Source organism: Carassius carassius, chromosome 6 (assembly GCF_963082965.1).
Source record: "Carassius carassius chromosome 6, fCarCar2.1, whole genome shotgun sequence".
Lineage (NCBI taxonomy): Eukaryota > Metazoa > Chordata > Actinopteri > Cypriniformes > Cyprinidae > Carassius > Carassius carassius.
Window position 1 is genome coordinate 1,704,721 of NC_081760.1, and position 15,674 is coordinate 1,720,394.

A 15,674-nucleotide genomic window follows, 5' to 3' on the forward strand; every position below is an offset into this window, starting at 1 on the left:
AGTCCGTCGTATAATGATTTCGTCAAGCTAAGCCTGGAAACTTAAAAAGTGTGTTTGTGTGTGTATTTTAAGTGGGACTGGAAGTTCTCCATGGTTACTCGTTAAGGGAGATATAACTGTGCTTTAAGATTCTTGAGTGTGTTTGTACATGTGTCAGTTGTTTTTTGTGTGTATTCATTTTTCTATAGGGTGTAATAATCATGAAATAAGACAGATATGTCATGAAGTGGTCATCGGTATGTGTGTGCATGTGTCAAAACTGTCTTTTCCTCTGCTTTTTTCGTGCCTGAATTCATTCTGCTCTGTATTTTCAGTCCTACATGTACATACGACCTACATATGAATTACTTTTGAACAACAGCATGTGTTTCTGGGCTCTTTGGGGAGCCCACATTTTGAGTCTTTCAGCTTCATTGAGATCGTTGAGTAAAAGTGTCTTTTTTCTTTCATTTGATGAAAAGGGTATTTTTAGGGCTCATTTAACTTTTATCATACATATTGAACGAGTACATACAGTTCATATACCTAAAGTCATATTGATATAGAATGAACTGAACAAATAGCCTAGCTCTATCTGTCTGCATATATATATATATATATATATATATATATATATATATATATATATCGCTCTCTCTTTTCTCTCTCAGGTGTAACAACCGAACTCAGTGTGCGGTCATTGCTGGTCCTGATGTTTTTCCTGACCCGTGTCCTGGAACGTTCAAATACCTTGAAGTTCAGTACGAATGTGTGCCATACAGTAAGTTCTCACACACACACACACACACACACACACACACACACACACACACACACACACACACACACACACACTCACACACATAGATTTAGATTAAGCTTTACACAGCATCATTATTAGTATTTCTCATACTTAGGGATTTGAACAAATCTCTAACTTTTAAGTATTAAACTTCGGTGCATAACTTATTGCTTTGTGCTACAGGCTATAGACATGAATTATTTCTCAAATCGTGCGGCTTGCTGAGAAAAGGTGTGCTATTACTTGTAAGAGATCTATGAATGCGTCAGACTTAAAGGAATATTCTGGGTTTAATACAATGGATAGCATTTGTGGCATAGTGTTGATTACCACAAAAAAATAATTTGGATTTGTCCTCGAGGTTACAGTGAGGAACCTACAATGGAAGCAAAAGCTTATAATTCAATGAAAGCACCTGCATTTATTCTTCATGTGTGTATTATTTGACCTTTAAAGTCATTTTTAGCATTTTTATGGTTGTTTTAGGTTTTAAGGTTTTTTATGAAAGTTTTTTTTAATGAAATTATTAAACCTCGTGGCTATACAGTACATTTAAATCAAAGTGAGTATTTTAACATACTTTAACAAATTGATCACATTTACTGTACTTCCATTGTATGCCACTTGTGTTGAAAACAAAAACTTTCTTTTAAAAATATTTTCTAATTGGTGAGTGATAAAATGGATGAAAACTGTAAAAAGACCAGGAGCTTGAGGTTGTTTCAAACAATTTTTCCAGCTTATTGACAACTTTAGTTGCATAATGTTGAATACCTCAGAAATTATTTCTCTTTATTTAGTTTTTATAGCAGAAATTGCGGTAATAGAATCACTTGGAATGTGAAGAGAAGAATGCATTTCTACATTAATAATTCAGTAAAACTCTGTTTATTATTTAAATAAACTCTGTTAAGTTTTCCTTTTTGTGGTGGAAATACTTTCCTGGGATGAAAAGTTGCACCTTATGATGTAATTCTGTTGTGATTCCTGTAAACATTGCTTTACAGATAGTTACGTCATGTCTCTTTCTGGTATCATTGCACATATAGTGTAGTGTGATATTTAGCAGGTTTACTGGCTTTAATGAGGTTAAGGCGTCATAACAAGCAGGTTGAAATATTGGATATAACTTCAGCCAGATGGCCAGTACACGATTCACATGCCAACACATATAATGTTAAGGTTGTGTGGCTGTACTTTTTTTGTCTGGCTCTCTCCACTTTGTAAGTGATTTACTGTATCTGCAGTTTAAAATTTTTTTAATAGAGCTTGAACATTCAAGATGGGGATATTTTCTGAAATTTGGCTCTCACAAGTAAAGAAAAACAAATGCACTAACATGTACTCATAAAATATGGAAGGTGGACAGGGCCAAAAATCTTTAAACGGAACATGTGAAATTAGTTTTCTGCAAATCTTAACATGTTACATATATGTAGACATCCACATGACATCCCACATCCACACAACTGCGTTTCTTCAGTACGTGTAAAGACGCATAGGTTTACTGTGTTAAGACAATGAATTTTAACGTGTCTCTTAGCACGCGCCCATATTTACATCTTGATTTACCAACATATGAATCTTTTCTTTAGTTTATTACATCATTGCTTTACTGATATCTAAAATGCTTGAGTAAATTAATTAATGTTACAATGTAAATTAAGACTTTTCTTCCAGAGAAAGAACGTTGAACTAAACATCTAAAAAGGACATAAGACTGACATCACACAATGTATTGATGCTTTATCCCTCATAAACAAATATAACATCTGATGTTTGCATACATGCATACCAGGGTACCATTACGACGTCCTTCATGAATAAACATGACGTCTGATGTTTGATTATGTATATACCAATGTACCATAGTGTCTCATATGCAAATATAGTCTCAAAAAACAGCATTTTGTATTGTTACATTAATGCAAACAGACAGTGCATGCTGACAGTCAAATTTCACAAGTTCTGTTTAAAGACTTTTGGCCCCGTCCGCCTTCCATATCAGAGCCTCAAGACCATAACAATGAGTCCATTAGTTCTGTTTTTTATTCACTGTGTCACTGTCAGATCTGTCACCAAATATGAACTCGTACTTGACAGCAAAATACAGTACATATGAATGTACTTCTGTTGCATTTATCCGTCCGGCCTGGTCCCATTCCATGACTCACGGGAAAGAGCCTGTCAATCATCTGAGGGCAGAGCGAGGTGGTTTCAAGTTCTCACGGTTTCTGTGGGGTTGGTGTTCCAATCTGGGCTGACCATGGCAAGCGGTGATGATAAATCAGTATCAAATGACTGCGGCACTGGCAGCAGGAAAAGCCTGAATACACTTACACACTTTGTCTCACACACACACACACTCACATACTGATTCACAAATGGTTGGAATAGCAGAGACAGAGCTAAGTGACACTAAGGACACACAGGAAGGATGCACACACAGTTCTTTTTGACCTTTTGACCTTGCATCATCCTGCATATAAGGGTTGCGAAGTGTGAGTGCTCATAAGTGCATACATGTGTGTTTGTGACCATCTGGTCAAGCAAAAAGCCTAAAACATTTTTTCCACAAGCCTACTAATTAGTGGGGAGGTCCATCATACATACGGAGATGCACACAAACAGTCTCACACACACAGGCAGGTAATTTAATTACTTCAGTCTTAGAAACCCTTGGGAAAATGTTCCAAATGTTTTCTTGAGGTTTTTCTGGCTTTCTCTTCTCCCCTGTGATGTAGGAGTTGGCAGAACTCCAGTCAACCTTTCTGCTTTGGCCTGAATATGGGACGTCTGTTTTACCTACACACTCAAAAACCTCCACCTCATGTAGACACTCCACCCGCTCCTTAGATCTGTTAGATTAACTACTGTCTTTAAGGAAGGAGTAAATAAGTTTTAAGTTACAGCCTCATCTTGCATCCCTGTAAGCCATCTTATTTATGTTAAAGCGATAGTTCACCCAAAAATGAAAAGTCATGTCATTCCAAAACCATACAGCTTTTTTTTCTTTGGAATTCAAAAGAAGATAGTCTCAATAGCGTTTCAACTGTTTATTCATACAAAGTAAGTCAAAAACAAAACATTGATCCAAAACAACATTGAACTCCACTGATTTTTTCATGTTTATTCATGTTTATTATAAGCGCTCACCGCAGTTATTTCTCATAGACTAAGAAAGATTATTAAAACTTTAAAGTTTTAGTTATAGTTATCGTATTGAACTGCCCTTATGTACTTAAGAGTGTGCACTTTTTAAATGGGCATGAAGTAATACTATTAGCTTTAGCGTGTTTAATCCTTTCTCTTGAAGTGTGCTTATGTATTATTCATACAAAATGTCATTCAGTAGTGCAGAAGTATGCCAAATAACATTGCCATTGCTCTGATTGTTTGAGCTTCTCTGCCAGCCCAGAATAGCAAATTTGGCTCAACCAATAGCGTGAATATCTGTCTGACTGATCAATGACAGACTGGGATTTGGAAACCTGTTTGAAAACAATCAGTATTTTTGCAGTTCTGTTTTCAGTTCAGTTTTCTAAATGCATGTTACTGATCTTTCTGTGCACAATTACCTTTTAAGCTCTTCTTCTTTTCCTGATTCTTTAATCAAAATGTCAATCTTCCAGGAAAATTACGTATTTCTTTCTGGTGGTGTATATTGGACCTCATATAGTCGGCTTAAACCCCGCCCCTTACTCACAATTGGCTGCAAGCTCACATTGAAATCTGCCTCCATCCAATCAACAAAAGGTGGATGGAACCATGACATACATTATTTTTTCTTTTCGATAATCCGCTTTGTCACACTACAGAACAAGCAATTTGTCACTACCTCAGTTTCATTGTTATTCTGGTAAACATTCAGCAGAAATCTTACATCACCCAAATCGGCCTGTCGGTTATTTGTGATGGATAGGGTACTAGTAGAGGAAATTGTAACCTCCCAGCAGGTCTCGACGCATCCTGTCTGTTTAGGCACTTTTTTGTTATTCATTCACACTGACAGCCAATGACTATCTGATATTGATCCTTTTACAATGTGACTGAAACTCGACTAAGTGTGTGTGTGTTGGAGACATAATTACTTCTAAACCAGATCTCCTGGAACCTCATTCACATACTCTCACACAGTCTCTCTCTTGTGTGGAGGCTTATTTATTGAGTGATGCATTAACAGTTCATCCTCATGCATATTTCATAGAGAAGAACACACACAGACACATAAATTGTTGCAACTGTCTAGACTGTAATTTTTTAAAACAAGTCAAGCTCTTATTATCATTGCACGAGTACAATAATTTACAAGAAATGTAAATGTTATTAGAGAAATGAAGTTGAAGATGAAAAGTATATAAAAAGTATCAAAGACTCCAAATTAAAAGTGTATGTAAATATAAATGTATGCAAAGATTGATATATAAAAATAGTGTCACAAACAGAATTGCAAAAATACTAGTTGTTTTTAAACTTTTTAAACCACTCCACCCTTTTTTCATTGGTCAGACAAACAAATAGTTCTGCCCCTAATTATATGAAATAATATTATACGAAATAAATGTATAAATAATACTACACGTTATGTCTGATTAAGTCAGAAAATTTGGTGAAACAAACCTTTATTTTTCTTTTTTAATTCTCTCTCTAGTTTCCTTTTATGCATTATTTTTTCAGGTAAACAGGTTTAAATCCCATGGACACACTATTTTTTTTTCAAAAATTATGACCACATTGTTAATCGGATTTTTAGAATAAAAATGAAGCCCATTTTACTACTTTCACAAGATTGTGTTAAGATACGACATGCATTACATGCATATGGAATTGAATTAATATGAACTATTTAATATTGCATCATTAATCTGTTGTTTCTCTCTCTCTTTTTTCTTCTTCTTCCACCCTTTTGTGAATACAGAAGTGGAACAGAGAGGTAAGTCCATTACTTTAATGTAATTTAAGTGTGTAATTCACTGTCAGGCTGTTATGGTGTTATTTGATACTAATGACAGATTGGCGATCAGTAGCTCTTAATGGTTTATATTAGGAATGCGGAGGAGAAACTTGATCTCAGACCAAGACTGTACTCCCTAAATTAGACCTCTATTTCTCTCTGTCTCCTCTCTCTTGATCTCTCTCAGTGTATCTTATGGCTTACCATGTATCAGGTGAACAGTGAGGTGTTGCTGCTGTTTAAAACTTAAGCTGCCAATAGTACTGACCACAAACGTGGCTTTGGGAAACGAATGTTAAAGGGATAATTCACCCCAAAATGAACATTTTGTCATTAATTGTTCACCCTCATGTTGTTCCAAACACGTAAGACCTTCGTTCATCTTCAGAACACAAATTAAGTTATTTTTGATGAACTCCGAGAGCTTTCCGACCTCAACGTTCAAGGCCCAGGAATATAGTAAGGACATCACGAGAGTACCACAATGCATGGCCTTGAAACGAAAGTCTTACGTGCTTGGAATGACACGAGGGCAAGTAATTAATGACAGAATTTTCATTTTTGGGTGAGCTAGCCAGTCTTAAAAGGCCTGGGGTGAATCCAGAATGTCTGACCTTAACATAATAACTTTTTGCTAAGCTAGAGATGATTCAGGTTAATCAAATGGCGAGAACACTCAAATTAAGTGAACTGGTATTTTAAAATTGAAGCATTTAATGTCAGGTTGCCTTGATTTGGAACAGAATAACATGCATATTACAAAGCACATTTTAAATTGACAATAACAGAAAAAAATAGTAATTTTACCGTGTACTTAGGAGCCCCTCAAGGTTTTTTTTCCAATACCTTTTTTGCCTTGACACATTCACTGCTGGCTTCTTGATTGTAATGTTTGAAACTCTTTCTGTAATGCTGCTTTGCAAAGATAAGCAATGTAAAAATGAACTTGAATTGAATACTTGAATATGAAGGCAGAAATTAGTTTGCAAAAATATAATAAAAGAAAATATTAAATGCCCTTGAGTTTATTAAAGGCCAATATAAGTTCCTGGATTGGGACATATTGTGCAAAATTAATGCATCTAAATCAATAAAAGGAAAAAAATCCAGTAAAAGTTAAAATACCAACCACACTTCCCATGAGGATGTCCCTCATTCTGGGAACCAAATGGTGGGAAAGGGCCGCTATATGGCAGGCATTCTGTGTAAGTGGAGTATCATTATAAATCAAAGAGAGTGAAAACATTAGACGTTCACACAAACACACACACAAACACAGAGGGTTTATTCACAAGACTGTACATTTATAAGATACGCATGAAAGCCTGGTCTGCTGGTGGCTAACCCTGGTTTTAATCCAGTCTCAACTGTGTTTATTGCTCATTGATTTTTCACAGTACTTCAAAATGTGATTTGAATTACCCCCAGAAAATGTTCCCAGGGTTAGAAAATACCGTTGCTATTTTTGCCAGCAATATATTGTGGGTAAGTTTACAGAAGAGGATGTTATTACTGCAAGCTGTAATTCTGGAGGACAAATTAAGGTTGATTTGCATAAAGCTTAACAGATGATGATTTTCGTCTTCACATTTAATGTACCAGGAATAATAGGGTGATGATTCTTAAGCGCCCCCACATAAACGTTCGCACTGTGTGAAATTTCCTCAGGGTTAGAGAAGTCGGTGAGCGGATTTTCAGAAACTCCTGAGGGATTCTGCAGGAGTCATGAACTACAGTACAAATCGGGTTACTAGTCATCAGATATGATTTAATAGATCTCTCTCTCTCTCTCTCTCAGGCACAAAGCTTGTAGCTTTCTGATAAATTTGGTTGTAGACCATTGCAGATGTTAGTGTGTTACATGGATCAGTGACATACAAGAGTATTCATAATAAAGAAAAGGAAAAATCTAGTTTAAAACACACATGCCATGTTCTTGGTTGCCAAGTTTTTAGTATTCATTCTCTGTTTCAGTCCGATGATAATTATTATAAAAATTATCATGTGATGTAACTACTGTAAAAAATAATATATTTGCCTTTGATATATCTTAATTAGAATAAAAAAAACACAATATTTTGTAAAATTTAATATAGTGTTTTATACAGAAGCTTTATGGTGATAAACAGGAAAATGACGATTCAGTGATGCAGACATAATTAAACTCTTCTGCAAAGCAGCTCTAAAAAGACAACATTAAACAGTCCTTGTTCAGTTCACTTGATTCAGTTCAGTTCAATGACTGTGTAAAGTCCATCAACACTTGAAATCTTTACAATTATCATGAATTATTCGTTCGTACATATAAATACATTTTAGAAGAGTCGCACCACCACATTTTACATCTGAGCTAAGGTAAAATCATCTGATATTTCAAGAAACATACTTACCTTGACAAAATCATGAGGGACTTTAACATGCATATTTCTGCATGTTAGTTGCACTGCATTAATTGTTTGGTTGCACCACATGACAAAAGTTTTTCAAGTTCGATAAGCAGTGAAACAGTTAAAAAATGTTTTAGAAAAAAACAAGATTACTCCAAAGTACTTTCTAGGGCTAAGGCTTTATGTGCAATAATTTCATTCTATTAATCATTAATTCACAAATGAAAAACACGCTCATCATAAACGAGAGTACAGTAGACCATTGTATGTGTGAAATCCATGTTATGTGTTTATTTGATTAAAAAAATGCATTTAAGTATGATTAACTCACTCGCTCACTCTCTTGTTCTTTCAGTCTTTCTCTGTCCAGGTGTATTGAGAGGTGTGTATCAGAGTGAGCACCTCTTTGAGTCGGACCACCAATCTGGTTCATGGTGTAAAGACCCGCTACAGTCATCCAACAAGATCTACTATATGCCCTGGACACCTTACCGCACAGATACACTGACCGAGTATACATCGAAGGAGGACTTTATTGCGGGTCGTCCTACCACGACATACAGACTGCCCCATCGAGTGGACGGCACAGGCTTTGTGGTGTTCGACGGTGCGCTTTTCTTCAACAAGGAACGTACACGCAACATTGTTAAATTCGACCTGAGAACTCGTATCAAGAGCGGCGAGGCGATTATCGCTAATGCTAATTACCACGACACCTCGCCGTATCGCTGGGGTGGGAAATCTGACATCGATCTGGCAGTGGATGAAAATGGACTGTGGGTCATTTACGCCACTGAACAGAACAACGGACGAATTGTTGTCAGTCAGCTGAACCCTTACACGCTCCGAGTGGAGGGATCATGGGATACGTCATACGATAAGCGAACAGCCTCCAATGCCTTTATGATCTGCGGAATTCTGTATGTAGTGAAGAGCGTTTATGAAGATGATGATAATGAAGCGTTGGGGAATAAAATTGACTACATGTACAACACCGAGAAGAGCCGTGAAACACACCTCAGCATTTCTTTCCCAAATTCATACCAGTACATCGCAGCTGTGGACTACAACCCTCGAGACAATTTGCTGTACGTGTGGAACAACTACCATGTTGTCATATATTCTCTAGACTTCGGGAACAATGACAACAGAATGGGCTTTGGTGAGTTTCTCTTTGATTTCAACTAATTTGTGCCACACGTTAGTGACAAGTTTGAAACCACTGGTAACTGAGTCACAATGTTGCATTTAATTCGAATGAACTTATTAAAAAAAAAAGTTGCTAACAATTTGATCATTTTTACAGAATGTTCATGGCCTCGCAGATATTTTGTTGAAAATGAAATCTGAACATGCAGAATGTCAGATGAAAGAACAGAGCCTCTGCTTTTAAACAACAACAACAACAAAAACATTTTATTCTAGCTTCAAGCTTTATTTTTTCTTAATCAAAACTTGAACGTTGCTAAGTTTCGTTGAAAAAGCAACATTTCGAACACAATCGCCAGTTTCTGCTTCTTCTTCACTGCTTCTTGATCTAGACGTTCAGTACTCTATCAGAAGATGTGTAACGGCGCCTCCTACTGTATAACAGTGAAAACACTCAATAGTGGGGAAAGAGTTAAAAACACTTTTACATTTCTGAAAGTATTTTTGATCTTAGGTGTTTGAGCTCATTTGTTTGAGCACTCCAAGCAATCTCGGGATGATTTAATCTATGTGTAAACCCCAAATATCATTTAAATTAATTAAAAAGATCAACTAAAACAATGATGAAAGTAGTCCATCCATTGTGTGTGCGTAAGTTCTACAGTAGTTTTTGTGGAACAGGATCAGATCAAAATGTAGGTTTTTATACTCATTGTACTATGATATTCCCCTCCAGAACTGAGTTTGTGAACAGGATCAGTTAAAAAACGGTGCATTCAGAGAATCATTCAATCCAGTTCAAAGTCCAGTGAGTGATTTGTTCATCAAACAAATTGATTCATTTGGGGAAGACTGTCAGTGAATAATGGTTGAAAGACTGGTCTGTTCATCAAACAAGAAGACTTGGAATATAGCAGAAGGATTGACTTTTTTGGTGTGGGTGAGCAAATAAAGACAGAATTTTCTTTTGTGGGTGAACTGTCCCTTTAAATGTGTGCCATCAGGGGTGTGAAATGTATAGCTCCCCGACAGTTAAATTTCTTTTACAAGTATTGTACTACTCTGTGATTGTCAGTCACAAATCTGCTTTGAAGAACTAAACCGGCAGAGTTGGAAAGCCCTGTCATTTTCACTCACTCGTACAATTGTTTAGGCCAGTGATAAAAGAGACCTTCAAGATTTCTCCCCGACTTACATTTTCAGAGAATGTTATTGTATAGGTTATCGCAGTCCATTAGTCAGGTTGTTTTTCAGTTTATTTTATTCCTTCTTCATATTAAGAGCTGTATAGTATTACAATTTTAGTCCGCTTGCCAGCTCAGCTGAAAGTCAGCTGAATGAATCATTATCTACAGTTTAAACCAACAGTTATTATTTTCAACATTTACTATTAGAGCAGGGCAGAGTCTATCTCTTTGCTTTTAACTGGGTCTGAATGAAGCATATTGTATGAGATTTGCTTAATAAATTGCGATTAGATTCTCACATGCACTGTCAGTTTATTACAGAACAGCTCAAGCAAATCCTAAATACAGCTAATACAGATTTCAGCTCTAAATTTATATACATTTCTGAAACCCACACACTGATTCATGCAGAATCTAGTACTTCAATTTCAAAACAAATCTCTAAAGGTGTAAACAACTTAAAAAAAAATACAGGTGTGAATATATGTAGGTGTTTGTTAATGAGCATTTTCTTTATTAACATATTCCACATCAAAGATCTTGTAAAGCTTGAGTTGTTAGCCACCTAAGCTAATGCAGAACTGTATATCAAAGAGAATATTGCTATTTGTGTAGTTCAGCGTTTAATTAAATGTTATCTTGGTTTAATTAGTTTTTCTTTTTGTCAGCACGGCAGCTTTTAAAGAGAAAAACTGAAAAAACAACAACAACAGTTTGTCAAGCACAGCAGAGGAGAGAATGTTCTAGAAATAGAGGCCCGAGGCCAAATGTAACGCCACAATTCTTAATAAATTAAATATTTTTTTGCTTAAAGAAGAGATCAGGATTATAAGAAAAAATTCTACTTTCTGACAAAATGTTCTTTGTGTTTCTATTCAAAAATGCAATACATTAACAAGTTAGAAACATCAAAAACATAAAGACAAACGTAATAGTGACGACACTATTATTTGATGTTTTAAATTTTTCTTTTGTTTGGGTAACACTTTATTTTTAAGACCAATTCTCACTTTTAACTAGCAAGCATATTGGCTGTTTATCAGTAGTTATAAAGCATATTAACACCTAGCATATTTTAGATCCTTAATCCAACTCCATATCTAAACTTAACAACTACACGGCAAATTTGGAGTTCATTGATGCAAAAGTCCTAGTTAGGAGTTAAGAGTGAGAATTGGACCATAAAATAAAGTGTGACCAATAACCTTAGTGGTTCAATTTAGTTTGACCCTTATAATTGGTTTGTTGCCACAAACACAGACGCTCATATAAACTGTTGCTGTCATACCCATAGATCCCCCCCAAATACAACAGTTACTAGAGTTATTGTTACTACAGTAGTAACTATATTATTATAAGTCCCTGTTGTAGCGTGTAGGATCACTCTGCAGTCATTGTGTCAATGCCCCAGGGCAGCCATTTTCAAGTACACCTCCAATCCACTGGAAAGGGAAAAGACTGAAATGTCAAAAACGATGTGCCATTTTGATAACATACTGTTTGTCAGTTTGACAAAAAAAACCCTGCTGTGCTTAAATCAGTCAGCAAAAATTTATTTTTCAAGATTGCCCAGCTCATGCGCATTCAAAGCAAAATGAGCAAGCAATGCCAATAAGACGATTACATCTTTTTTAATGAATGGCAGGAAGCCATATTGAGTTTTGCAATTTTTCTGTTTTTTTTCAATGGAATTTTAAATGTCTTGCTCTGTTTGATGCAAAATGCATATTCATCTCCTATGTTTTCATAGCAGCATTTGCAGTTTCTGTGATATTTTGAGGGAAATGAAGAATACTATACTAAATGTAAATGCTTTGCACCTGCTGAACCCCCCCACTTTTAATATCAGTTAGTATTGCTGGTTAGTATTTTTAATAATTGAACCATGAAACATTTTTTTCTAAAAAATTTTGGGTGATTATTTTTAATATTTATTTATGAAGCTTGACATGCAGAATATGAAAACTGCAAGACTTTTTGTGTATCTTTAACAGTGCTCATGAAAACAATTTTTTTTGACAATTTATTGAAGCTACTCTGTTTTTAATCATGCATAAAAATGACATGCATAATATGAGCTATCAACAACAGTTTGACATAAACAGTTAGCAGTGAGTTGGTCAAAACTATTTCCCTTTTATGACTTGGATGTTCCAGAAATCACTAGAATAATACAGAATATTCCAGAATGTTACAGGAAATTCTAGAATGTTCCCATCCTTGCAAAAGCACAATATCTGCAAAATTAATGCAAAAACGTATCTTTACTAAACCAATGGTTTATAATTAATGATAGAATTTCTGAAATTTACCTGACCTACATTTTTGAAAAAATATTGATGCTATGTGAAAATAAATAATTAGCACCACAGAATTACAGAGGAAAAGAAAAAAGTTAAATATTGTGTTACTAGTTAGTATTAAGTCTGCACAAAACAACAACAACAACAAAATAAAACAACTATAATTTCCATGTGTAAGTCAGAGTTTTATCATATTGAGTGTAGCAGTTTTAATAGCTGATACGGTTTCATCAACTATAAATAGTGTAAGTTTCATATGTGTGCTGCACGTCCCTGAGCAAAGTGTGTTTCTCTTGGAAGAGTTGAAGTGCTTGTGAAAGCTCTGTCATTCAGGTCAGCTGGATTCAGATCTACAGGAACAGTAAAGAGCGAAGATGAAAAGACTGAAAGAGATTAGATTTGCCCGGTTATGTGCTTTCCTTTCCTCGTTGTATCTTTGACTTTCTCTTGATGCTTCTAGATTTCTTTTCCTTTTTATAGGTCTCTCATAGGCACTCTTGGGTGCAAATTCAAGCTTTCACTTTCACAAAACCTGCATCTTTTTAGCTACCACGAATAATTCTGAATAACCGTTTACAAAATGCACTTGAACAGCTCTGCTGCATGGTGATGCGCTATTAAGGCCTGATGTTCAGCATGAAAATTCAGTTTAATTTTCGCATTCGATTTGTCTGTTCAGACCAGTGCGTAAAAAAAAGCAGACGTGCTGAATGAAAATGCAAATTAAATCTCAATTGGTTGAAAGCAAAACATTTAGTGTACGTTTTCTATTAATCATGATAGAAGTAACTCATCATGATGAAGAAGAGCGTTATATAACTGCGATATATCCAGACCAGAGATGGGGGATTGTGGCTTGTAAGCTTTATAAGATTGTAAATGTGCATTATTATTAACTTGATTTGCATTGAGAATACAGTGCTAAAACAATACAGATAGCCTTTGCAAATAAAAGTCTATCAGTATCAGCAATGAGATTCTGAATTTACCCCATTTATTTGTTATCATTTCCATTTTTTTCTCTTGCATGTGCAAAAGTACATCCAAAGATCACAGACACACACTCTGAGCCATATTCAGTGAAAAAAATAAAAACATGATTTAAAGGCTGATAGAAATTAAATGAGTTCTGCTCGGTTAAGCATGTTCACACTGAGGATATAAAAAAACATGCACACAAGTGTTTCACATGTAACACTCACCATCTCTCTCTTAAGCACGTCTTGAAGTCTTACTGCAGAGGTGATAGCAGTTTAATCTGCTTTACTTTAAAACGCACTCTCAACAGACTAACTCTCTCACTCTCCTACCCAGAATCCTCTTCCTCCAGGTTTGCTTTAGAGTCTGATGCTAATGTAATATGTTAGGATTTGCACCGCAGATAGTTGAATTGAAGTGGAATAGCCTACGTGCTCCTTAAGTGTAGTGAAGATTTCTGTTCTCTGCTTTTATTAAATGAGAGAATGTCTTACATGCGGTTAAAACCCTCTCCATTGGCAATTACAGCTCAGCACAGAGGGAAAACTTTATTTAAACCGATCCGCAGGAATAAGAATGCACCTGGATCTGCCAGCAGGGAGTTTAACACAGATCAATCAGTAATGGAGTGATGTTCACACTCTCACTTGTGTGCACACACTTCAGAGTTCACAAACAATCTCACATTAACACACACACACACACACACACACAGGGTATAAAATTAACTTTATGCTTCACCTGCAAATAGTGGGAGAACTGAACACATTTACCGCCCCATAAATATGTATTATGCAAATTCAGCTGTTTTTTTACATATTATTTATTTTTAAGTAAAAATATGTTTGAAAGTATTTTTCCGATATTTGGGTTACAGTTTATATATGATGCATTATAAAAGTAGTTTAATGCATTAATTGTGCCTCACATATAGTGCATTGTATGATCTCATGAATAATCGTAAGTAAAGGGTTAACAATATTTCATTTAATTATTATTTTCTTGCAAGTATGAGAGTAGGACAAAGTTGTTTTTCCTTGAAAAATGTTGGCGAACAGCACATATCACTGAGTCACTCACGGTCACAGCAGTACACACAGTCTGTTGTCTGTCTCAAAATGATACTCCACCTGTCACAAAAACGTGAAGACACATCATTATTTTGTTCCTCATATTTTTGTTTTGATGGAAATGCAAGGAAAATAAAACTTTAGGCTAGTGGTTCTCAAACAGGGATCCTCAGCAAACCTCCAAGGAGGAGTTAAATGACTTAAAAGAATTTAAAATAAGACAACTAAAATTCCAATTATCTTGAAAAACCTTGAAACTAAATTTCAAAGTGTTATTTCTAGATTTGAAAACAAAAAAAAAAAACTAGATGAATAAAATCTCATAACTCCATGGTCATTCATTATAACAACAAAATAAATTTTTCTGGTCATGTCAAGTTCTAAAAAATATTTTATTATGTAGAAGTTGTGAATGACAAATCCTTTATCTATATCCAGGATGTTTAAATATTGCTGTGGACAATTGAGGACCTTGAGTCAAAATGATTGAAACCATCGGTTAAAGCATTATAGATAAACCTCTGATTGTGAATTTTCCACCGAGGACAAAAAAAATTAATGATGTTCTTCACTGGGCTTGAATAGCATCGATTTGAATAGCTCACATCATTTACTTCAGTGAGGGTTAGATTCTTTATAGTGATCATTCATACTGATGACAGTAAATCATCATTTTTAGTGAATTAGTTTCACAAAATAAGTCAAAAAGAATTTGTTCCTGAATCAATCTGAGCAATTCTTATAACTCAATGAAGCAAGAAGCGTTTCATGTGGACATTGTGAGTCACTGACTCATTGAAGCGAATATTTTTATTGTTTTAAGATTTGACTGATGTAAGTTACTTTAATAGCTGAATAATTAAAA

At 35.2% G+C, this 15,674-nt stretch overlaps 1 protein-coding gene across 1 annotated transcript in view; it reads left to right on the forward strand.

Moving 5' to 3' along the window:
- Nucleotides 1-15,674, forward strand: part of LOC132142183 (adhesion G protein-coupled receptor L3-like) — a 95,133-nt gene that overhangs the window by 33,037 nt on the left and 46,422 nt on the right. The window contains exons 4-6 of the mRNA XM_059551842.1: nucleotides 651-760; nucleotides 5,700-5,714; nucleotides 8,478-9,284. Coding sequence (XP_059407825.1) covers nucleotides 651-760; nucleotides 5,700-5,714; nucleotides 8,478-9,284 — 932 coding nt within the window. The remainder of the gene's footprint in view (nucleotides 1-650; nucleotides 761-5,699; nucleotides 5,715-8,477; nucleotides 9,285-15,674) is intronic.